At 39.1% G+C, this 26,472-nt stretch overlaps 2 protein-coding genes across 3 annotated transcripts; one reads left to right on the top strand and one right to left on the bottom strand.

Moving 5' to 3' along the window:
• Positions 1 to 1,612: 1,612 nt before the first annotated feature.
• On the top strand, positions 1,613 to 14,153 carry acp1 (acid phosphatase 1). Of its 2 annotated transcripts, none has more exons than XM_030786611.1 (6): positions 1,613 to 1,684; positions 4,350 to 4,423; positions 5,498 to 5,611; positions 7,954 to 8,015; positions 10,107 to 10,212; positions 13,829 to 14,153. In XM_030786611.1, the coding sequence occupies exons 1-6, from the start codon at positions 1,642 to 1,644 to the stop codon at positions 13,904 to 13,906; spliced, it is 477 nt and encodes a 158-aa protein (XP_030642471.1). In that variant the 5' UTR covers positions 1,613 to 1,641; the 3' UTR covers positions 13,907 to 14,153. The 2 variants fall into 2 exon arrangements, with proteins under 2 accessions (XP_030642471.1, XP_030642470.1); XM_030786610.1 differs by lacking the exon at positions 5,498 to 5,611 and adding an exon at positions 5,327 to 5,440.
• Positions 14,154 to 16,881: 2,728 nt separating this feature from the next.
• Positions 16,882 to 18,405, bottom strand: alkal2a (ALK and LTK ligand 2a). The gene is made up of 4 exons (XM_030787363.1): positions 18,144 to 18,405; positions 17,603 to 17,656; positions 17,287 to 17,364; positions 16,882 to 16,946 (listed from the first exon to the last, which is right to left on the bottom strand). The coding sequence occupies exons 1-4, from the start codon at positions 18,403 to 18,405 to the stop codon at positions 16,882 to 16,884; spliced, it is 459 nt and encodes a 152-aa protein (XP_030643223.1).
• Positions 18,406 to 26,472: the final 8,067 nt, after the last annotated feature.

Below are 26,472 nucleotides of genomic sequence, written 5' to 3'. Positions count from 1 at the left end.
CATAGGGACAGTGCAAAAAGTAGATATTAATGGGTTAATACACAGAATTTCAAGTGCCTATTACACATTTATAATAATAATATTAATTGGCTGGTAATGGACACTTTTTGAAAGATATCATTTCCTCATTGTAAATGTAGTTGTAAACTACTGTAAAGTTTTAGCTTGGAACAGTTGAAGAGTTAGAAGTATTTTCAGCAATTCCATTTCATTTTACATAAATGTAAATATTTCTATTTCAGTATGTCCTTATTATTAGAAAATTTATGACCAGATTCAGCATACTATGGCAGAGGCACCATGACAAATATAGACAAGGTTTTGACATGATCAGCTATTTAAGTAGAAAAAGACCAGTTGACTACCTGGTGGCAGACAGTTTTGAAAGTTCAACATTTTTTGATAATTATTCAGGTTGGAAGTCAAGAGTTTCAAACAGCCCTGGATAACTTTGAAAAAGTACACTTCACAAAAGGTTGAAAATTCTAGAAACTGCACACATGACAATATATGGGATAATGGGATATCTTTTTGTCTCTGTGCATAGGGTCAGGGAAGAAAAAAATCTTAAGGCCACACAGTCAGGCCAAAATGTGGAAAAAATTAACATTTGCACTATAACAGGACCAACAGCTGATCAGAGCCAGACAGGCTAATCTAAGAGGTGGGGTGACATTAGGTTGCGTCTATGTTTTGTGGTTTTTACTCCCTACACACTTTTATGAAGAAAAACAGTAATGAATTATGCCAAGAGAAGAAAATAGAGCAAAAATAAGGGTTGCAGCAGTTTGGCAGGGTGGACCTGTGATATGTTTTTTTTTTTTATTCTTTTCATTTTTCAATACATAAATGTAAGTAAAAACGTTCAAAATGCAAAAGTATGCAGCAAACCTCTATCACTTAATCACTTAAACTGGGTCATTTTTTTTACAACTGTGTATCTGTCACTATTTCTTTCACTTTGCTGATGCTGGGCAAACAAATGTGTGTGTGTGTGTTTGCACGCGGTGGGGGTGGGGGTGATAGATGTACTCTGTATAGTGAATTGACTGTAGTTTTCCAAAGCAGGACAAACATGCTCAAGTTTAGCGTGGTTTCGTAATGACAGAGTGAGCAGCCACGTGGAAAATGGGTTTACTCCAAATGTCTTATATATGGTCTGGAAAGCAGGACTTTCTCATGACCTGGAAAGTCATGTCTCAGAAAGATCTGTGCTCTTTGGAAAAAGATGTACTCCTAAAAATAGAGACGTGTGCAATAGAACTCAAAGACCTAAAGGAGATTTTTTTGTACTGCACATGTATGACATCACTGTCCAGGTGTCACACTTCATGGGCACACTCAAGGGGTTCTTAACTAAATTCTCAAGTTGCTCCATGTATATGTCATTTTCCTCCATTACCTCAAATGAATGATAAATCAGTCATTAGGCCTTCAAACAGTCTAATTATGCATGGTTTTGAAGAGACAGGTCTCTCTCTCGCGCGCTCGCTCGCTCTCTCTCTCTCTCTCTCTCTCTCTCACACACACACACACACGCGCGCGCCTAGCAGGTTGTAAATGACTGCCTGTACTTCTGTACTTTAGAGCAGGCAATTTGTAGGGCAGGCTGCTTACGTCCAAGGACCATAGAAGAGCAATATGGCTGCCAGCAGTGGGAAGTCGGTCTTATTCGTGTGTCTTGGTAAGAGCTAAATTGTATTGTTGCACACAAATTGTATAATCTTTTATGTAAACATCATGTGAATTGATATGACGTGATATGACTTTGGAAAAAAAAACAAGCAAACAAGAGCCTCCCCAAACGTTCAACGTCATGTCGTGGAAGGTAGCTGTCATTCATTGAATGACTGTGAATGTGCTCTTTACTGTTATCAACGTAACACCTTTGCCCGAACGGTCCCTCTTCACCAGACTGTAGATCCCTGGTCAAAGGGTAAAATAACGATCCCATTTCTGCTGTTACGACTGAAAATGTGTGCCATTACTCACACACAGGCTACTGAGTGCATCGAAACATTGCGTCTGCACTTGGCTGCAGTAACTACGTGGTTCCGGATTGTGTTCGATTACGTGACGAGAAAAACATCACTAAAACGCTTGCAAGTGCAGTACTTTACATAACCTTATATAAATCGTTTTTTTTTTTTGGTTTAAGAAGATTTTTGTTTGAGTAAAAAAGTATTACGTACTTTAAGATGGTATAGTGACTTTCAGAAATTCCCGGAAACTCTTAGATTTGATATGTCCCATGCACGTGGCTTGAGGGCGTCTAAAATAATAGAGCTGTGTGTGATCCAGTGTTTGAAGAGATTTATGGATACGTCTTTGAGACAACATAAAAACACGCGTTTTCCTTACAGTTCATAGAACCTACTTTAATCGTTTGCTCACATCTAACAATAACAAACCAATAACCTATTACTTGTTCCACAACTTAAGGATCGGTCAGTGAATGGTAATCATTTATGCCGGCACTGATAATCTTATAGAGATGTTGGTAGGCCTAAATTCTCCATTCTGATTGGTTGAAATCCGTCACATGAATGTGCAACCACTCCAAGAAATGTAATACTTCTAACAGGGAAAGGCACAGATGCTTCTAGAGAATTCAGACTCTTGATAAGGAGAGAAAATGTAAACGTGTTTGGTCCAGGGGAGGACATCACATTTATTTTGTATTGTTTTGACTGGGGAAAACAAGACTGAGACAATAATGTCCCCATTTTTCCAACAGAGAACTATCTGATTATTACACATACACCTGTTTTTTTCAGAACTAGTATGTTATGTGAAAACAAACTAGGTATATCATGAATAACAATTCCATATTGTGAATACTGTCAGATGGTGTTGCTGTCTTCTACCACATGTTATTGTATTTTCCATTTCTATGCCAAAAATCTCATTGTTTTTTCTGTTTTGTTCAGTGCTTTAACAGACCTTTCCTCACTAATTTCATTTTGCTAGTTTCTAAACCAAACTGCTGTTCATTACTTTACACTTATACTAAGAAACATAGACTGGAAAGTAGTTCACTTCATCAGCACATTCTCATCTCAGAAAAAAAATGACAATGAGTTTTCTGTTTCAGCTTGTAATCCTCACAAGTTGTCTTTTAACTTCTGCTGGTTTTATGACATTTCTGAAAACTTCCTATTCATTAATTCATCTTATCATCTCACCAGAATTATGAAAGTTGATATTAATTGTTTTCATTGTGCCTGGCAGCATTGCCTGCTGGTATCACACCTAGTTGTATATCTCCACCAAAACTCTTCATACCAGACGGTATCAGACATATAAACCTGTGCTGTTCCTGATGATTTCTGACTGTTTATTCATTGTGTTTAACTGAAATCAGAATCAGTCATTCTGAAATAAAGTTAGCTGACTTGTTCATGTTTGCAGTTGCTAATTTTGCAGTGGTTATTTGGATAATCAGTGTGAATAATGAGATTAGAAGTAAGGCTCTGCACTGTGTGAAATGGAGCTAAGATGGAAATTATGGTGTGGGGCTATATTTTGCAACAGAGCATTATTTTGATAGAAAGGTTGCAAGTAGCCACGGAATCTCCATGTTAACCCACTGAGAATGCAAGCCCTACACTCCTCTAGAGGAGTGAGTAAGCATTAACACATACTGAAAAGTGTAACTTGAAACTAGGATGATCTGACTTCATTATCTGTTATTGAAACTTAAATTTTACAGATGTATTGGTTACATTTGATATGATTATGTTTAGCCTATATTTCTAAGTGAATTAAAACGTGGTTGCATAAGCACAACTGGTGGATTAACTGTCTGTCCATTTATCCATCTATCTAGATATCTATCTATGTGTATGTGAGTATATCTGTGTGCGTGTGTGTGTGTTTGTGTACAAACAGCCCTCGAATTAAATACATTAGAAATACCCTATGGAACAATAGGCTAACATAAATAAAGCACTTATAATTATTGATGAATGCAGTAGGTACTCTGAATTGATTGGATTGTGGTAGTAACTGTTAATTCCAAAAAAAAAAGTTGATGTGGAAATATAGGTCTAGGTCTTCAAACATTGGCTAACTCAACAGAATGACTTGTCTGACATGGCCTGAGGCTGAACTGTAATATTTACACAGTCTGTCGTGGTCTAGTAATCCTCACTGTTCAGGGAATAATAATAGGACAGTTTTAATTGGTGCCTCCAAAAATAAGACGCTAGTCAGACTGTCCAATCAGTTTTGAGTCTCTGCTCAGCACTGAATTATTATGTCATGGCCGTCGTCTTTCAGTTTTAAAAGGTACAAACCGCCCTTCTTGAAGAAGGTTAAGCATAATGTTTTCTTTTCTCCAAACCCAGGGAACATCTGTAGGTCACCTATCGCCGAGGCTGTCTTCAGGAAGATGGCGACAGACAGCGGGGTGGTAGACAAGGTGAGTGCCAGCAGTTGGTAGACAATGGATAACACCCGGCTTCTTTGTAGTTTAACACGCTTTGTTTTATGTGTTCAAAAATCACTTTCTATTAGTTTCAGCAGCAACTCTGGTTCAAACCTACGTGGTGCCTTATGATTTGATCATAACAGTTTTTCCACAAAAAATTGAAAACAGTTAATGAAATATAGGTGTTTATATAGATATAGGTGATTCAAACTTTCAGTTTTCACCGTCAGATTCAGAAGACAAAGAGACACTATTGGCTGAGGAGGCATCATTGTCTGATAGCTGACCCACATTTCAACATCATTTTGTTGTGGTTAAGTTTAATAGCTGTTGAGAAAAGAGGTTATTGAAATATTGACTACTTTTTCACTAAAAATGGGAGAGTAGTGTTTGCAGCTAGTTTGGCCCAAGTCTAGAATTGCTTAAAAACCTACTTTGCTGAATTACAGGTGAGGAAAGAAATCAAATACATGATTGCAGAGTGGTAGCATGACCACACCAGGGATAAAAGTCTCTCGGTATGTGTTTTCTGTTATGATAAGAAGAGCTTGTAAGTACATTTAGATTTAGGAAAAAAATGTGAAAGGTGAATCTTATAGGGTTTACTTAAACAGAATTCTTAAGTTTTCACAATGGTCACAGCCACTGTCTTGCTGCTTCTACTGTTAATCAGTAGAGTGTTGCTCTAGGCCAAAGCAGAATCTCTTCATTCAGCATTAGAAAAACAGTGCTGTAACATAACGTATCAAGTTATCTGGTATAACCCTGTGAACCAGCTTGCCTTTCAGGATCCATACTGACCATCCACAGATGGGATTTAACCCATATGTGTGGTCTATCATGTTGTCTCTGTGCTATGCTATTCCATCCCACTGTGTGTGTGTTTGTGTTTAGTGGCGAATAGACAGTGCAGCCACCTCCACCTACGAGATTGGCAACCCGCCAGACCACCGTGGCCTGGCTTGCATGCGGAAGCACGGCGTTCCCATGAGGCACGTGGCACGGCAGGTAAGGTGGGGTCCTCTTTAGCTGGCGTAAGTCCTGTGATCTTTTGTGTTCTTACAGTGGCTTATAGATTCCGCCGCCACATCGGACTGGAATACCGGCAGTTCTCCGGATTCCCGTGGTCTGGCCTGCCTCAGGAAACATGCCATAGAGACAGACCACAGGGCACGACAGGTACAGCCATCGAACCTGGACCAAGCATGAGAGTGTCTGCCCTCCAAAGGCTACATATATACTCCCAGCTTGAGATTTTGACTGTGTGCCAGCAGTCTCTGTACAGACAAATAAAGAGAAGCCCAGAGAAAAGAAATCCATCTAAATCTGCATGCATAGAGACACACATAGAGACAGTGAGAGAGAGAGAGAGAGAGAGAGAAAGACAGATAAGAATGAGAACACAGAGAGCAGTACGAAAAACTTGCTGATGGGTTTGTGTTTTTATGGAGTTGTGCTCAAGGTGGAGCACCTCATATTTAAGTAGATTTGATAGTCTAAATAAACCTCTAGTCATAACAGGGGATGTTAGTGTAGTTTTCCGCGGAGAGCAAAGGTGCAAAATGTTGACTCAGAATGTGTGTATGTGGCCTCAGGGTGGGGGTCTGATGGGTTTTTTATTTGAGTCCTAGAAAGAGGAATAGTTGTGTATGACTTAACCTCTCCCTGATGAAGTGTACAGAGTGTTTTTCATTTTATGTCTTTAGAACATGCTTTGGGATGTTAATGTGCGAGTGTGAGTGTGTGTGTGTGTGTGTGTGGGAGAGGGAGAGACTGGCTCAAGCTGGACATCTGCTGTCTCTGTTCCAGCTCTGCTCAGCTTAGGCGGTATATATGGAGAGAGGCAGGCAAACCACTCATAACAATCCCCGACTCACCAAGCCAACTGTGTTACTGGAGCTCATATGGGCCTCATCTCTGCATGGCTTTACTGAAAACAGACTCCTCTTCCCCTCCCTCCATCTTTCTCTCTCTATTATATTTAATATGTTTTATTGGAATGCCAAAATCACACATCTTGCCAAAGCTTGAAACAACAGCACCCCCCCCCTTAATCTATCAGTTTCATTTCAGAATCTTTCAAGAAACAAACTGTATTGGGCCTATTTCTGTTACTTTCTTCACTTCCCCCTTTTCCCACCAGTACCTTCTCTCTTTGCCATAGTCAATCAGTCATGGCATCAAAGTGTCTGTTTATACAACATCATTTTGATTAGCATTCTAAATCAGATTCACATTGTGTCTAATGATATTACAGTAACGGCAGGTAGTCCAGCAGCAGTATTGAACACAGTACTATCACTGATCATACTGGCAATTGTATGAACAGAGTTACAGTAATGTGATTTCAGGAGAAGGTCAATTAAGTAACAATAGTGTAAACACTGTAAACATGGTAATAACGCTGAACACACTGAACATCAGAGTTACTACAGTGTGACCATAGTAATAGGACGGAACACGGTTGTTATATCAGTATGAAAATGGTATGACTAGCACTTAACAAAGCAGTTATAATATGAGGAATACCATAGGGAGCTGAAATAATGTCAACATAAGAGCAGCAGTGAACCCAGCAGCTACAATAGTGTCAATGCTGTATCAACACTGAGTCCAGCAGCTACAATAATATCAACGCTGTAAGAGCGCTATGAAGCCAGTTATATCACTAAACATTGTGGATGAGGTCAGTAAAGCAGCCTCTGGTCCTTCCCTGACCCTCCCCAAATATTCCAGTCATGTAGGCGGGCTCAAACGCCACTCTCAGGAGGCTGGGTCATATGAGGCCGTGTTGAGTTGAACTCGCACTCAAAAATCATTTTTTTTGTCCTGTGAAACACACACACGCACACACGTGCAGAAAAAACACCGAGACCTGGATTCTAACAACTTTCATCACACTGCTCACATAAATCATGATTAAAACAGGCGTTGTCTACACCAACCACACATTTGAATTGACGTAAGCCATACCGATAAGCCTAAAAATGTTCACTCTATGAAAAGATAACTTCTCTCATTCCTCTCTCCCCTTCCCATCCTCCTCCGTTATTTATGTCTGTGTACGCATTTGACTCATCTTTTAATTTGTATGACAATGAAAACGTTCGTATCGTGGCTTCCTTTCTACTATCTGTCTCAGTTGAGTAATGGTGGTGCTTGCTCAACACGACACACACAGATGTGCTTTGATCAGTTTCATAACTCTGTATCCTGAGTGGAGGGAACGAATGTTCCTACAGACACAAAGAGTACCCTGAATCCCCCATCCAAACTGAAATCCACTGGAGTACATCCAACCCAACAATGTGTCTGCACAGTACTCCAGAATGTCTACCTCATTCAGAGAGAGAGAGGAAGAGAGAGAGAGAAAGAAAGAGGGAGAGAGAGGTGCACGGGAGGGGCCAAACCACAATTTTGTGTATTTCTAGGTCCCTGCTTGGCAATGCAAATGACTGCTTGAGGATGTGAGTGTGTGAAATACTTCACTCTCTAATCTCTTTGGCATGTCTTTCACTCAGGTGACAAAGGACGACTTCATGACATTTGACTTCATCCTGTGCATGGATGAGAGCAACCTGAGGTGAGTAGGTTTCAGGCATATCTTGGAGAGAGCGAGTTCTTAACGAAAGAACGATTACAACGAAATTTCCAAGGGGAGTTGAGAGGACTGTTGGTCTAGAAGAGGGGATGTAGTTTTTGCGAACATCTGCCACAGATTTGAATCGCATTTGATCATAACATCTGTCCGATCCGTGGCTGTACACTCAGGTCATGGACTGCTATTGCAGTGTTGATGCAGTGCTGGTTTGGGAAAAGAGAACAGAACAAAGCAGGAAGTCTTCTGGGTGATTTCTGGAGTCAGTTCTCATCTTCTGAAAGAGAATCAACACTTCATTACCGTGTCTGCTGACTCAAAGCCCTTTCTGCCTGGCATGACAGTGACTGCTCAAACTGAACAACACAAGGAAGTGTAATGTTAAACAGATCACAGCTGGAGTCAGCTTAACTCCAGACCTCGCTTTCAAAGGGAGCTCAACATGTCCATGATAGAATCAAAAAATTAAGACTGTTAGCCAGATCAGCGTTTGAAAAATGTGAAATGTGAATAGTTCCCACCATGATTTTCTATACACGGAAAACAAATGTAGTTCCCATACCACACACAACGTGTGGGCAGTTTGGTGTCTTAGTTTGCATTTAGCAGGTGAAAAGGAGAAAACAAATGAAAAATACTTGCTAGCCCCCATCTCTTTCTTGACAATTTGTCGGCTCCAAGTGCATAATGGTCTGGATCACATGTCTGTTGTAGAGTCGGCTCAGCTAAGCAGCTTACTGAGTTCTTTGGATGCCTCTTCTCAGCCCAGTGCTAAGGGGTCTCTCGAGTTCAGAACAGAAGACTGATACACTGTCTACACAACCACAGCTACTCCTGTTTCCTTGACAAGAGATTATATACTCACTTTCTAATGAGTTTATATCCCCCCACTTATGGAATTCTGTCACCTTGCACAGTGAGACCCAGCCTCCAGTGTAGACTTACCTTTGCCCACTTGCCCCTTTTCATTCATTATCACTAACTCTGAAGTAATGCATTCTTCATTCTGTTTCAGACCTCAAATCTGCTTAAACAAAGCACATTTCCCCTCACCGTGACTGCCCTGAGCAGGAAAGTCAACTAGATTGTGCCTTAGTGTTTTGACTGACACCTAAGGGATAAATGTAGACGTAGATGGGACTGTTACACATTTTTGCTGTCACTCCCTGGGAGCCAAGACAAATCAGCATCTTTTATCTTGGTGTTTAAGACCTGTTGCAAAGCTGTTTTCATTCATTGAAAGTCTCACATTAATGTATTTTCTGGATTTTATGAAGGTGTGAAAAAAAACAAACAGTGCATTAGGAGATGTTTTCTGAGGATATTATTACAGGATGGAATCAGCAAGGTATACTGGGCCCATTTGTCAAAAAGAGAGGACTTCCCCTTTAAAGCAAGAATGAAAATCAGTTCATATACGAGTTCCTATTCAGAACAGCACAAACTCACTCTCAAAGAGTCAAGCAGTATTGGGCCTTCCTTAGCTCTGGAGTGCAAGGCTGGAGAGTTCTCAGTATCCACAGTTAACGCTGGCAGCCTCACTAATGAGCAACTAGTTCCAGGGCAGCGCCCAGCTATTAGAAAGAAAAAATATTCAGAGTAGTAATTTAAGAGTTCTTGATTGCTAATATTCCCGATACATATTTTACTCAGGGCTGGTGTTGACAGTGGGTTAACCTTGATCTGCTAAATGATCACCACCCTCTGTTTAAGCACTAGTGTTTGTCGAACGCTCTTACTCTCCAGAAAGGCAGAAAAGCATACTGAGTGAATTATGATGTTAAAGAAGATTAAATATCACTAATACTTGTGTGTTTACATAAGCTTTTGTGCGAATAAAGAGTAGGGCCTGTGCAGATACTATGCAAAGGATGTAACCCTGTGTCCATACACCAAAATGAACTATCTCGCTACTGTGTGAATGCATGCATTCTCAACAGGAGAGACCAACAAAAATAAACTACTTAAAAGAATAAAACCATGGCATTTTTGAAACTGGGGTAGTACTAGTTTTGATATACTTGCTAATGAGTTTGTTATTGCTAATGAGTTTGTTTTTGTTGCTGATGTTGACAGAGACCTGAAGAAGAAGGCAAACAGTGTGAAGAACTGTAACGCCAAAATTGAGCTGCTCGGAACCTACGACCCCGAGAAACAGCTCATCATCAAAGACCCCTATTACGTAAGTTTCCAAATCCTACCTACCTAGACTCTACTTGCGACATGTTATTCTCTTAGAACTATCGCTTTTATGTAATTTCTCTGTTACTCCCTTTCTTGTGTCCATGTAATAATGATTCTCCTCTCAAAATTGAACCCCAACCTAGTAGTAACAGAAGTACTGCACCCTGAGGGGAAACTACTCTTCCAGGACTGCTTCTCTAACATTTCTCCTGTCTTCTGTGGTGCTATGATTAGATCTTGTCACTTTATTATGGCACCTGTATGACAGCTCACTGCAGCTTAAGTAGCTGCATGACACTCACATAGTGCTGGGTGGTATACCAGTTCATCCGGTATACCGGTTTTAATTTCCCGTAGGGTATGAATTTTTCATATACCGCCGTGCCATAGCATAGCTGAAATAACAGAAGTAACGCTTCAGTAGGCAGCAAATTATATCATTTTGTTTGCCGGTAGAAGCGTTATGGAGCGCTGTGCAAAGTGTATTGAGAGGGGAGCCCTATTAACTGTGCGTACCCTTCTTATTAAGGGTTATAACTTTATAACACAACAATTAATTATAGGGATGGGCATTTCAAGGAAAAATACTATTCAGTGTCCATTGGGAAGTATTCGACCATTCTTTAAAGATCGCCCGCAAGAAAGGGAAATGACAGATTTATTTCTGTATTTCTCATATAGGGATGTATCAGTGTTAATGCAGTTCAAAAGGTGCTTGTGCGAGTTTATCGTTTCAGTCAGTATCACAACATACTGTTTAATACATCAGGGAAAAATGTGTGCTGACCTCACCTAAGACATAATGATACTGATAATGATTTTGAACATGTCTAAATTTTGAACATATCTGAGTGACGGCAATTCTAACATGAACAATCATTTTTAACAAGTCCGTCTTCATAAAGGCTAATCTAAGCAACTGTTCAGGCCTATAGTCTATTCCATATTTTTATTTAGAAAAATGAGTATGTCCACATGGCCGGGATGAAGACGGGCTGTCAGGGATATTTGTTTTCGTTGGTTTGTTGGTAATTAACGCGCAACTTGCTACCAGGCGCCGGTAAAAACAAGGGAAAGACAAGACGACAGTCACTTAAAGTCTTCTATTTTTTATAATTTCATGACTATCCAAAAATTCTCACAAATTACTTTCTTTAACAGTGCAAAACACCATGGCACACAACAATTTGTGACACATGAACAATTTGTAACACTAATAATTGTACGTTTACAAAATTACACCGCCAAACGGCATACTTGGTGTTGGTATTGGCTGAGCAGTATAGTCCTTTTGAATTCTTGAATACTGTACCTTGAAGGATGATGTTAATGCACATTAAAATTTGGAATGTTTTATTTGTTAAATGGAGAACCAAGGAAATTGTGACTGATCAACAGCCGTTTTAATACCTTAATTCCTTGGCTTGAAGAGTAACATATTGTGAATTAATACTAAGCTTGTTACTTACTTGTGCAATGAAATGTTTGAGAAATATCTCTTTGAATACTTAAAAACTTTGAGTAATTTAGGTCAGTTTATGGTGTCTATAGAACTACCTTAAAATATTTTGCACAATATACCTTCGTATATTGTATCATTTTGTGGGGCCAAGCAAACCCTATAGTAATCAAAACCTTCATTATATACATGAAGAAATGTACTCCTGACAGTAGAATAAGCCACTACAAACCTATATAAAGGCCCAGTCATGTCAAAAAAAAAAAAAAAAAAAAATTACCGCTATATACAGTGAAACCGCCAGAATCTTAAAAATACCTTGATATAAATTTTTGGTCATACCGCCCAGCACTACAATCACATGAACTATCAGGTTTGTTATGGTGCATCTAGCAACACCCTCCCCCCCAAATTAAAATTCAAGATATGGATAAGTGTATGTGTTTTGGGATGTAGAAGTTGTTGATTTGTAGTCAGTTGAATGCGGACTAAGGACAGATGACGTGGAAATCCTTCAAGAATGTGGTGGGGATATGCTGGCAAACCATGTTTTAAGCATTTTGATAAGAATGCAAAGTAAATCATATCATCCATCCTGATCCTTCCAATGAAACAAGAGAAAAATAAGAAACAGTGCCTTGTGTGGTCTTGAGCCCTTATTCATGACATGAATGAGTGTGCGTATATGTACTTGTGGTTGTATACGGATGCTTTAAGATTTCCTTGTGGAATAACGACAGTTCAGTATTAATGTGTAAAGGGTGGGATGGTTTAGTGGTTTCACTCTGACAGAAAATCTGACAGAAAGTCATTCTGAGGAGAATGTCTTGGCAGCATGTGGCTATCTGCGAGAACGAGAGTTGGAAGAGAACGTCTGTAGTTTGTGTTTATGAGCCTTAGTGAAAATGTAGCATTAGTTTGCAACTTGTACTGAGGGCGCAGAGTTATAAAGCGGCAGTACACATGACTTCAGGGAGACCTACCCTGAAGGATCCGAAGGCAGAAGTATGTATGCTTTTGAACTGTAGTGGACCATGAAACGTTTTATTTTGTTAGTGGATGTTAAAGAGAGTGGGACTGACGATGCAGCGTTGCACTTCACTGATCGCTGACTATGCCTGGGAGTCCCGGCTGAGTGTGATCCCTTGGGCGGGTGTGTCAGCAGGGATTTCTCCGTCGTTCCGAGACGTCATTCCTTACTCAGACAGTTATGGGGCACAGCATGGAAAAATTTCACCTCGCTTATATCAGAGAAAGAATGTGCGTGCTTCGTTCACACCTAGATTATGGTAACTGACTTCTGAAAAGGAGATTTAAAGAAACTTGCATTCCATTTCATGTGATCAAAGGGTTTAAAAAAGAAGATTTGTTTGTGTCAGTCATTTGATGAAATGCAGCTCCTTTGAATGGAAGTCTCTAAAACAATTCAAGGACATTTTGAAATATAACCCCTCACAACTACAGAATTAAAATGGCATCAGTAAGACTAAAGGAACATCCCACTGTCCACCAACCCCCCCATTCAGTTGTGTTGAGAAAAAGAGGAAAGTTTGAGTCATCGTGATTGATTTAGCGAGACTTGGCATGAGGGGCCATGTGTATAAGATTTGGGTCTCTAGTATTGGTACAAAACACATTGTTAACGGTTCTGAGGGGTGTCAGTGTATCCTCTGTAGCAGGAAGTTTCTGTTGGCTTGACTTCAATCAACAAACAGCAAAGCCAATTGACCAGTGGCCCATAATAGCTTTAAAAGACTACATTGCCACAGACTGAGCTGTTTTCAAGTGTGTGTTGGCTCAGTTAGCAGGTGTCGGAGGTCTGAGGAGTAGCAGCGTTGCTAGCCCCTCTTTGGAAAGTTGGACTCCGTCTTTCTCTTATGTTATTTGGCAAATTGAGCTGCGAGAGCCAGTTGGCTTTAAGTGGACTATGGCCCGTAGCCACAGCAAACAAATCAGGAAATTGGCCCACGGATTACTCGGATCACTTACCCACTACAACTACACTTGCCTGAGGTCCAGCTGCATGCCTGGCAGCTCTGCTCTCTTTACAATGCTCTAGCTCACTCAGTACAAGGCAACAATCAAAAGAGTCTCTGAATATTTTAATTCACTAAGCTTTTTTGTTTGTTTGTTTGTTTGTTTTGTTTACACATAGGGGAGTGAGGAAGACTTTGAGACAGTCTATGAACAGTGCGTGAGATGCTGCAAAGCCTTCTTGGAGAGCAACTCATAACATTAAACTTCAGAATACACTCTCCTCTCAAAATACAGAACCAGACTCATAACCACACAAGATGTACACACCATCATCCAGCCAAGTGTATACACAGTACTGACAAACACCCAGTAACCACATGTCTCACACAGTATGTCAAAACACTGTTCTGTTTGAGATTGCTTGTATCTTAATTGTAAGATAAATGTTGTTCAGTGTCATTAGACTCCTTATTCCACAGCAACAACAACAACAAAAAAAAATGAATTAAAGGATATTTAGAAATCCAAAAGTTTCTCCCTTATTTTGTGCTTACTTCTACACATGTTGCATTTTATTTGTCTCAGTTTGTTTTGTTGAGCTTATTTTATTGATAAAAGAAACTGAAAATACTTTGTGCATCAGCAGCTCGTTCTAGTTTTTAGTCAGTTTCACCAATCATTTCCCACGAGAACAACAATCAATTTTCACACTTAAAAACCAAAAACAAAAACATGAATTTGGGAAATGGGAAACATCTGGTGTAAAGTGTTGGTAAAAATACACAGGACTAATGACACTAAAATAAATTCCTCTTCTATTTCTTTTTTTTTTTCTTATGTTTGCCGTTTCTTTATTATTCTCACCGCCTTCCCCCTTTACTCTCTTACTTCTGTCCTCCTCTTTTGCCTCTTTTTTAATGCCAAACTATACGTTTTTAAAACAGGAGGCCTGAGAATTGCAGCCTTGAGCTGCTTTTTCTGCACGACATTCTTTTACGATAACTGTTTCTTGTATTATGAGATCTGTCTCCTAAAATTTCTTTCTCACCTAGTGCTGAAAACATGACATGAAAGCGCTTCTTGTCCTACTACAGCTGAGTCTTAGCCTAAGCAAAGTTCCCGTGTTTAGCTGTATAAAATATTCAAATAAGTTATTTGAATAACTCAAAATCATAAACTGAAGCAAGTGAAAGTGTTGTTACCACATGAAGTTAATCACTGGAGATGATGGAGAGTTCATAATCAAAGAGCTGCTACAAAGTATGTAATAATCTTATAATTTATTTAAATATACCATTTTAAATATTTTTATCCAAACATTCATGTGATATGCCATATGCATTTATGCTTATTATATGATTTTATGTCTTATTTTAACAATATTTACAAATTGAACTCTGGTTACCATTTTTTACATAATGTACAGCAAAATTATATTTTGTGCTGCATATACTAGGGGTGTCAAGTGATGATGAAAATGAATGGCTTTACTTGTGGTTACATTTGGGTCTAATTAAAGATAAGTCATCAGACATTAAATAGCCTCTATAGTGGGTTGCAGTTGCCTGTGTTGAAACGGAAAGTTAAAAGACAGATACATAATCTGCCTTGTGGTCCGCACATAGACACAGAAGATCGGTATACTCCAGGAATTCTTGTCTAGCATCATAAACTTAATGTTTTGCTTGTAAGCTTTATGTACCATGGTTAAATCTAAACTTGGCCTGGAAATGGGAGCAACTAGACATGGTCTTATGCAAAGAGCCGTCTAGCTATGCCTGTCAGCATTTGTTTCCCAACACAACTGGGCTTTGTTTCCCAACACAGCTTGCTAACAGCAAACATTAACAGTTTTCTGCACTTAATATTAATCACAGAAGTTAACAGTATTCACTTTGACACCCCTAACATACATATATATCACACAATTTGACTACTTCCTCCACTCTAAGTCTTCATGTTTCCTAAACGTCTGGCAGCAAAGCAGAAACAAATGCAGTTAATAATTTAATTGCCCATTTCAGTGGAAACCCAGAGAAAAGGAAATCTCTGCCACTGATGTGAGCGAATAAAATGCTTCTTGTCAGGACACTCCACATTACTAGGAACATGAAGCACAGAACCCTCCCCCCAAAAGAGGAAATAATGCACCAATAAAACAATATTGATTTGAAGGTTTACAATTTTTTTCTGATACAAAACATGAGGCAAAGGACATCCCTTTTCTTCTGGTGAAACAATTAATTTAAAAAAAAAACAAAACTTTTTTGACAGTAGGGTAAGAAACCAAGAGCTGATGGGTTTTTTTTTTTTTTTCCCACGTCACTGACACGTACAAAGAGGTGCTCCGGTTTCATTACAGCCAAGTCCATCATCAGACCTGAGAACGAGTGTATACGTTCATCTCTCCTTCTGTCTGCTCCTCTGTGAAGCAAAGCTATGTTCTGGACGCAGTGAGCTGATTGGATGGAATGCAGCGTATTGGTTTGGATTTTCTGCTTTTGTCCAAAAGGCACTTCGACTTTTTTTTTTTTCTTCTTTTCTCTACGGGTTGCTCTGGTTTTGGCAGCAACCTGCTGACAAAAAAAAAAAAAAAAAGAAATTTAGTGCTCGTTTTGAATTGGCTGTCTACATGGAGACATCTGAAATGATTTCCTCTCTGAAGTACTATTAAAATTGAGAAAGAAACAGAGTTTGTAACAGAATACTCCCACTATGCCGAAATGTAAGGACTCATAGACCCCATATGCAACATGATAAGAGGATCATTTCATATCCAAACCCTCAGCTTTTCATCATATGTCTTCACACACACAAACTCAAAGTGGAGATGGTATGTCTTTTTTTAGGGAGAGCTCTGCTCTGCTCTGCTCTTCCTTTACCAAACACACCTGACTGCACTATCCAAATGTCCCTCAAACCTGAGTGCAAACCTGCTACAACAAACGACACCTACTTCCTACAAGGCACAGTTGCTGCCCAGATTGTAACAGTGTTAAAAATAAAACTCACCCAGGTCTCCAGTAATATAGCTCTGTGATTACAGTTTCACAGTGTTATTATTACTCTGTTATACCACCCAGTTACACAGATCAAAAATACCTCCACTGCTAAACAGTACTTTCTATCGCAGACCTTGTGTCAAAATATTTCAAGCGTTGGAAAGGAATTACGCAGCATATTCTGTAGTGTATAACACAGAAAAAAACTTTTAAGAGTTACCGGCTTAAGTTAACCCTCTCGACACGTCCGACTTCCAGCCAACCGAGTGAGAAGTCGAGCGCACCTCCTGTAATCTGTGGAAGAAGATGCCACATTCAATGAACCACTTATGAGGGAATGCCTGGTCTACATCAAAATTAATTCCCACTTGGCATAATGCCAATTTAGATTGGTACATCTGTAGACAGGTCTGTGTCCTCACTTCCACTGTTAAAATTACACCTACTCACAAGTTCAGTTCTATGTTCAACTCTACACATCTGTAACTGACATTTTACGATCAAAAAAAAAAAGAAAAAAAAAAGGCAAGGATCCTGAAGGAACAAAGCCAGTGGTTTTAAGTAATATTGCCATGTATAAAGGATAGGAGTAGAGTCTAAAGTGTGGTTTCAGGTTGTTCTTAGCAACACTCACATGCAGGGATGGTACAGTCTCTAGTCTGGTGATAAAGCCTGTAAACATGTTTCCTGCACTTGTCAAAATTCAGAGGACCTGAAGATGAAAAGAAAAGAAAATCACGTTTGTCATAATGATCCCTGTTCCCGCTCACCAAATTCTCAGTGTCTTCTTGACATTGCTGACCTTCAAGGTAAAGGTCTTTTAGGGGTCTTTTTCACATGTTTTTAAAAAACTGACTGATAATGGCTGCAGTGAATTGCTCAGGAATAAGGAGGGAAGGAAAATGATTGACCTTATATTTCTACACAAACTATAGGCAAGAATATCTCACCTGTAAACTGTCGTATAATTTTCTCCTTCTTCCTGAGGTCCCTAGGGAAGATTTCTGTAAACACAGAGGTAAAGCATCTTGAATCAGAATCCCAGCTATGACCCTCAAAAAGGCAGCAGTGAAATCTGTAATCCTGACCAATGTTTCTGCTCAACTCTCATGCAACATCTGTGTGCTCTTACCAAGCAGTCTGAAGCTAGGAACAGGCAGATTTTCAAGCAGCAGAGCAGTCAAATACAGTTCATAATAAGAACACATTAATGGACATGCATATATATATACAAATATATGTACTGTAAATATGCACACATATACAAAATATATGCACAAAATACATCCACAATAGGTTTTTCAAGATCATTGAGCAGTACAGTGCTACCAAGATGTTGACGCACAGAATATTTTTCTATATAGACGACGTGCAACTTTCTGCAGTTACTATTCGTCACCACAACACATGGTGACAATATGTCAGTTGTCTCCTGACGAATTCAGGAGAAAGACTTAAGGCAGACAAACGTGGTCTGCACTGGCTCCTTACCACGAATTTGGTCTCCACTCTCTGATTTGAGGTTGTGTGATTCTTTTTGGTGAAGTGCGCTCTCTTTGCTAGAGGTTGATTGCGTGTGCGCAGAACTTTCGCTACTTTCGTCCTCTAAGTGCCTCACGATCTCCATTATCCGTTTGAACAAGATACTATCGTCCTTCGTACTTTTGTCGATTCTCTTGCTGTCTTTACAGAGTCCTGTTGTACAGATTAGCAGAAGGAGGCCCATGACGACCGGAGCACGCAGCGGGCGCATCGCTGCTACAGCAACAGAAGAGACACTGTCCAAGTTTCTGAAACTGCTTTAGAGAAAAAAATATGTATATATAGTTATCCAGTATAGTCCGAATATCTGGAGAAAACCAATATCCTCTTCTGATGACTTAACCTGCCTTTTTCCGTTCTGGAAAATATTAAAGCATCTTTCAGAGTGTGAGTTTAGTAGGCTAGAATCCTTCTACGTTGAAGGACCAACCTCATATATGTAATAATTTGTTTGGAGACAAATAGGTTCTGAATGCGTTACAAAGCTACTGAACAAGCGGCTACCCCACAACTTAAACGACGAAAGTTTCTGCTTCGACAATTTCTCGAAATAAATCAAAAAGACAAAGCGACAACAGTAAACAAGTGAAGATAACTTCACCAGTTACCTGTGATCTGTTGTTGCGGGTGTGTACCCCACAAGCCTTTGGCGGACCTCCCGTAAAGATTGCTGTGAAAGTAAATGTGCGAAGAACAGCAACAATCAGTGCCTTGAAAGATCTAACCCCATGGAACTTCAGAGTTCGTTATTCCACCAGAGTGAGAGTTGAGGCTGCCCTGTTAATATGAGCGTAGGTAGGAAGCGCGTGTGGTCTTCCCCTCAAGCGCGTTAATAGACAGCACAAACTGATAAAGAGGTCCTTGCTGTACTCCTGTGTGTGCTCGGGTGCGATGCGCTTGAAGTCTCCGGCCGTTTGCAATCGAGTCGCGCGCTTTTATTCTGCTTTGTAGACGTAAGAAATTGTCCCTCGTGGGGTTAGTCCGCCATGTCTTTAATTAGAATCGCGCTTAGAGTGCAGCATCTTGGCATTCCCGTTCTTCATAACATCCATGGAAGAGCTTAATTTTTTCCTGTGTCTCGTTCGAGCACTTACAGCTGACACAAGCGTAGCATTTACCAGGAACTCTCCGACTGACTCCTTACACTGGAATTCCTACTGATATAGAAGTTTTTAAACACAAGCATGTATCCATTTCATCCCCCCGTTTCTCCAGAGGATACTTCTCTAGTTTCAAGTTACAAATCAATGACTGTAAGTGCCTGCAACTTGTGTAATAACGCGATGTTATGTTAAAAGCATGGAAAGCACACAGACTCGCGGAGCGGAGCAAGCGCAACGCGCAATGAGCCCCGCTCAGCTCTCCGGATTAGTTTTGTTTGCTTTCATTTGTACCACTCCCTCAAAGCAAAGGAGAACACGTAAGATTTTATTGGTCTTCATTTCGGTCATTTAACAACAGCGCTGATCTGTGCGCACTATACATATGTATATATGTACACAACATACAGCTAAAATCCATCAATGAAATCTTGCCTTTTACGACTCTTAAAACTTTTTTTCCTTCACAAAATTATGATTTCGGTGTCGATGTCGTGTCGAACATGGAAGTCGTTAATAATATAATGAGTGGGCAGTTTTACATGATTACTGAAAGATGAGCGGCGAGCCACCGGAAGACTCGTGCGTTGTTCAAGCAAGGTGCTGAATGGATAGCACTCCTGCACCTGATGAGGATTACACCTCAGAATGACAGACATAATCTAAAGTGCTCCTAGGCATGATTAAATATTTTTTCTCGCTTTGTAGATGGTCTTTCAAGATAGAGCGAACTGGCACGGTTTATACGTCCCAGGTCGTAACCAGAATAGTCTTTATAGAGCAGATGATCTGTTGGACAATCCACGTAGTCCAGGTGATTAGTAAAGGGGAAGGGGCGGCGGTGAATCTGACGTGATGACATACGTAAATTAAATGGTTGAGGTTCCCTGCGGATTCAGCCCATTCTGTGTAAGCCGCACAGAACATTGTGAAAAGTTAATGAGACTTAAACTTACAAGATATTTTTTAACGCGGGAGTGAGTATGTTTTTCTGATGTTTTGAGTTAAAACAAAGTATTATACATCCACAGGCAGTTTTGCAACTCATCTTCCGTCAGTTCCATCACGCTGGAAGGAGAGAGAGAGAGGGAGAGAGAGAGAGCCTGGATATAAAGGTACGGGGATAAGTATCCCTCGAGTTCCGTGGTAGTATCATTAATTTTTCATAATGCAGCATCTAAAGGCACCGCTGTGAGAAGCTGACTCACTGGTCCGTTAAAACAGGCAGTTGCGTAGCCGTCTCCCCTTACTTAAGAATATTAAGAATATATCAGCGTCGCACAAAGTATGATAGGTCCAATATGTAAGTAATCAAATGTCCTACACCCTACTCCTTACGTTCTAAAAAACGAGGATCAACAAATACTCTTTACCATTTACTAGTATCCGGTTAGGCCACGGGAATATCCTCACATATACTGAGTTAAGCAATGTAACCACACGAGACCACACATGAAGTCACTGCAGGTTCTAAACTGTAAAGAGATCAACTTCAACGCTTAATCACATTCCCTCTGTACATTCTCCAGACAGTATAACACTAAAGCAATTTCTTCCAAGACTGTATCTCGTCAACTCTTTAATTGGAACTAACAACAGGACAAATTACTGCCAGTTGTTTACAAGTTTGTAAATGTGTCCCGGTAAAACGTTCATTGTAAATGAGTGGCACAGCCTTTTGTGAAACTCTTAATCCCTTCTCATGAAGAGCGATGCTGATCTTGTAAAATGTTGCTCGGCACTGTGAAGGAACATTCTTTGATCATGTCAAATACTCTGAAAAGCAGTAGGTTGCGGAATACCTGAATCACTTTTATGAGCAGAAAGTTTATTTTTAAAGGTTCAATTAACCTTAAGAATATGGCCAATTCTCTGAGGGTTATTTAAGTGCACATTCCTATCTACACACACTGTCTTGCAATGCCTGCACACTGACTCACTGTGTGAGATTTGTGAACATGAAAGTTTACGGGTCAACTTGACACAAACAATCCAATATTTTTGAGGTGTCACACAGATTTGGTTTCAGAGGAGCTCCTAATTTGACAGCCTCTGATCTTCATTTTTAACTTATCTTACCCATGTTGCTAAGAAATGAGAACTGTACTGTGAACATCATAACTAGACAGATCCTGCTTGCTCTAAACATAAAAGTATATCAGTCTGGAAAGACCTACAGGGTATGAAAGTATTTGCTCCAACAATACACAAACACCTGATTCAGCTAGTCAAGGTCCTGATGAGTCTCTGAAAAGTAGAATCAGATGTGTTGCTGAGGACTGGAAAACGATCCTGCAGGAGGGGGGGGGGGGGTTCAGGAAGAGTGCTACCTATCTTTAATATACAGAAGAAGCTTTTTGCCAATCTGAGCTGGATCAAATAAAATAATAAACAGCCAGAGTCAAGCATGATGACTTTAACAGCAAGTCTAGGACTTATATGTATCACAGTGGATCGTGCAGTAACTGTGTCTAAAACCAAGCCAGCGGCTATATTGCTCAAGTTTCAGCCCAATGAGCTGATCATTTTATCAGACAGCTTACTGTTTTCTGTTCAAAGCATCAAACGGGGAAAAAAAGTCATTGATAATAGTCATTGGCTATGTAATGCTATGCCCACACCTGTGACATGAAAAAGTTTATATATACATATATATGTATATATATATGTGTGTGTGTGTGTATATATATATAAACTATATACTATATATATATAAACTTTTTCGTTTTGTGTCAAATCAGACAGAATCCGGGAAAGTGGTCGTAGCACTGTCTCAGATTTTGTTCAAAGTTTGTCTATATAATGTTTGGATCCCAAAACTAAGGCCTGTAAAATATTTTTGTTCAATTCCAATGTTTTTATATTTTTTTGGCCCTTGATATTTCTTATTTTTTACTTTAATTTCTCTAATTTTTCATAAACGCCTTATCTGGGAAGCCATGTTTGGGTGTTAATATGTTGAAAAGTATCATTCCTAGCCTCACCAAACTTTGTAAAATGGAAAACAAACATGTTCTCAGTACGACTGAACCCTTAAACATTTGTACTGCATGCCTATTGATTTTCTATAAGGCCCTAGATTTGGAAAAAAGTGCAAAATTCCTAAATGAGAATGATGCTGAGGGTATTATAAACCTATTTTTTTGCACCCAAATGGTATCAGTCATTCTTTTATCTTCAGATACAATCTTTTATTCATTTTGTGCTTATATTTGAGGTCTCTACCACTAATGGACATGAAGTTATTAAGAATAAAACAAGGCGTGGTAGCATTTTTCAGTCATTTTCATAGGATCAAAATGGTATGTGGGGTAGCTAGTAGGAAGATGAAAATGTATGTGGAAGTAGCTTAATGTATGGTCCTTTAGTGCCAATGTCCTTCCATGTTCCCTTCATAGATAAGTACACACAGTTAAAGGCGTTGTATGTCCATAATGAAGATGCAGGGTCTTCCTTTATTATCCAGCCTCTAAAATATTGATTGGAGTAAAGAAATGCATGTTTTCTGTAGACTCATTTTACTATAGGTCATTAATACAAGTCATATTCTTTACTATCAGGGCCTCATTATAGAAAAGGCATTAACTCTGATAGATGTTATATTCGATAGAGTGGTTAAATTTTATATCCCATATTTAAAGAAGGATAAGACACTCAGTAAAAAGTTCAAATAACTTTATTGAAAATGATGTGCAATGTAGCAAATTCATTCATTCATTCATTCATTCATTCATTTTCTAAGCTGCTTATCCTAATTAGGGTCGCGGGGGGTGCTGGAGCCTATCCCAGCACTCATTGGGAAAAAGGTGGGGAAACACCCTGGACAGGTCACCAGTCCATCACAGATGTAGCAAATTATGTACTAGAAATGACATGTGATGAAGGCTATTATCCTTTAACCAGGGTTCGAATTACAGGTGGGGGGTCTGCCCCTCTAATTAAGACTTGGAGCCCCCCCAAAAAAGGTAAAAACAACAGATTGTCACAGTATAATTTGCACTCTGCCTTTAACCATATTGTTCAAACAACAGGTCTGAATTGGGTACATGCTAGGTGTTTTCTTGATAAGTGAAATATTTTATCAAAATATTTCACCTTTTTTCAATATTCAGGACCTTACTGGAGACACAATTCCCATCTAAAATGCCTTCTATTCCAATGAACATACTGAAAACATGTTTATCCTTTATTTCTTACAATTCCTATGACACAGGAATTCAATATTCATGGAGATACTGAGGCAAAAAAATGTAATCCCGAAATGGATGTTTTTCTGCAGTAAGTAAAATATCTCTCAAATCTGTGTCTATTTTTGTATGGAGGAAAAACAGAAGGACATTGCCACTTTGTACCCTTAATAGCCGTACATAAAGCAATTTCCTTGTACATTTTTATACCCCACATACCATTTTGGTCCTATGAAAATAAACAAAATATGCTACCATGACTTATTTTATTCATAATATCTTCATGTCCACTGGTGGTAGAGACCTCAGATATTGGCACAAAATTAATAAAAGATTGGATTTGCAGAAAAAAGAATGACTGATACCATATGGGTGCAAAAAAATGGGTTTATAATATGTTCAATATCACCCTTGTTTTGGAATTTTGCATGGTTCAGTCATACTGAGAACATATTTGTCTTCCATTTTACAAAGTTTGGTGAGGCTAGGGACAGTAATTGTCAAGATATTAATGCCCAAACATGGCTTCCCAGATAAGGCGTTTTGAGAGTGTAAAAATGAAAAAATATCAAAGGCCCAAAGAAAATACAAAAATTGGAATTGAACAAAAATATTTTACAGGCCGTAGTTTTGAGACCCAAACATTATATAGACAAACTCTGAACAAAATCTGAGACGGTGCTGCAACCACTTTCCCGGATTCTGTCTGATTTGACATGAAATGACCCATATATATGTTGGATTAGAGCTACTACACTAGACACAGTTTGACCCTCAGTTTATTTCTGAAACAGTCTTCTGAACAGGTGTACAATGTGTGACACAATCTCCTACGACCCAACCAGGAGGTAACACAGACTTGTTACAATATTGCAGAGACATATTTTGAAAGCTTAAAATTTGGCCCATTGTCAGTGGGGAATCAGGTCACAGATTCCAAAATAAACTATTCCTTAAATTTGTAAAAAGCAAAAATCCACTATCCCAATACCCCCCCTTCCCACCCCCACCACCACCCCCACACCTCCACCTCCCCAACCAGTGTTTCTGCCTCAGTATTTTGTATATTGTAATATTTGGACCATCTTGTCAGTTGGCAGTGTCGCTTTCTTCCCAGTATTCTGTCCACCATCTCTCCCTTCCTAATCCCTCACCCAACCTGCTGAAGTCATTGTTTTGTGACCGACCATCTGTTCTATCTATTTTAACTCCCCTTCCCGTCCCAACCCTCTCCCTCTCTCTCTCTCTGTCTCTCTCTGTCTGTCTCTCTCTCTCTCTCTCTCTCTTTGTCTCGCTCCCTCTGTCTCTCGCGTTCTGTGTCCTCTTACTTTCTTTTCAAACTTTGGAGTTGTCAGACACTTTCTCTTGGCCAGTACTTGAATTTATACATATTTCCTTACATTATGTGTCCTCATGGGAACTTAAATAATATTTTGTGTTGTATTATTTGTCTCTGCCTAGCCATATTTCATGCTGATTATGTGTTTGACTCTCAATAAAACCCCTCTTTGGCTGGATACTTTGACAGGAGCTACATTTAATTGCTTGCAGACTGATTGTGTGAGACAATCCAAAGGTTCCCTACTGACAGAGTGAAGGGATTTTTATATTGCAGCAAAATTTTCAAACAGACTGGCCCATTAGGGCTTTTAAACTTTAATGGATTTAAACCTCACTAAACTCCCAATTGTTTCATCTCAAAGTCATATTCATGCCAACATATCTGAACAATAACACAAATACCCTTTAACTCCAAGACACTTAAGTTTTGAAACCTAATTTCAAACAGGTAAATGTAAAGATTACAAGAAAAACCCTTGTAATTTCAAAATAATAAGAGAGGATACATTTATACTGATACTACCCTGCAAATTTGGCTGGTAGAATCCAGGACTATCTTTACTCAGTCATTTGCTAAATGTTTTGTCCTTCCAAGACTACACTGATGCTACTTGAAATAGCAAACCTGGCAAGACAATAGAAATTTATGAGTGGTCCCTCTGGTAGTTTTAAATAATGAACAATTTTAAGGAGCCAAAAGATCAAAGACTGTGTTACAGGTAATATGTATCTGATTATGGGTGGAATAACACAAGGCCCTGCATCTTCAAACACTGAAACTATTTCCAGGATAAAAAGATGAAAAATGAACTCACATCATCTGATTGCAAAATGTCATGTTCTCAGTTGCTCTGTTGTAACTGGTTCGTGTAGCCCTGCCAAGGAAAAAAGCGTGTATTTTCCTCAAGAAGCTAATGTCAAGGGAAGGTGAAAAGAAAATAGTTTTGAAATGAAATGATGGAATTCAGTTGAACAGACTTTTTTTTTTACACACTCTGAACACAATGTTGTTCTGAATCAAATGAGTAGCTATATATGAATGCTGCAGCTTAACTTAACTAGCTCTGATAAAGTGGAGTTATAATCTGCTGGCATTAATATAAATCTGAAAATCATCCCAGTGATAATTTAAAGTATTGAACATTTTGAGGGGTTGTTATATGGTTTCCCCCAACATGTCCTCAAAGGTTCTCTGTTAAAAAAAAAAAAAGAAAACCAGTGATTCCAAAAGTCTTAGGTCATCATACAAATGTCTTTCCTTCTCACAGCTGGAAAGTAAAAACAAGACTTTAAGTCAAACACTTTGTGAAGAGTACCTGGACATTGGATTACAATATTATACCATTTTCTTTCTTAAATTTTATTGTCTGAGTCTATGCAGTCATCTCAGACATTTTATTCATAAATATTTACAGAGCATACTGGCGCCTTGACTTAGTTTCCTATATTTCATCACATGCTTGTCCTACTTTTTCTGTGTTTGAAGAAGGAGAATTGGATTGTAGGTTTTTTCTGTAGTCAGGACAGTTATCTGGATATGGGTCAGAAATTCTCACGTATTCATTCACACAAAATACTTAACAATTCACACAATTATAGTTGATTGATTTATTAGTTTCCTAAAGGGCAACAGTCAAAGATCAAACACTA

Source organism: Chanos chanos, chromosome 10, assembly GCF_902362185.1.
Source record: "Chanos chanos chromosome 10, fChaCha1.1, whole genome shotgun sequence".
In the NCBI taxonomy this organism is placed as follows: domain Eukaryota; kingdom Metazoa; phylum Chordata; class Actinopteri; order Gonorynchiformes; family Chanidae; genus Chanos; species Chanos chanos.
Note: the sequence above shows the minus strand (reverse complement) of the source record. Positions and strands in the feature narration are given on the sequence as shown.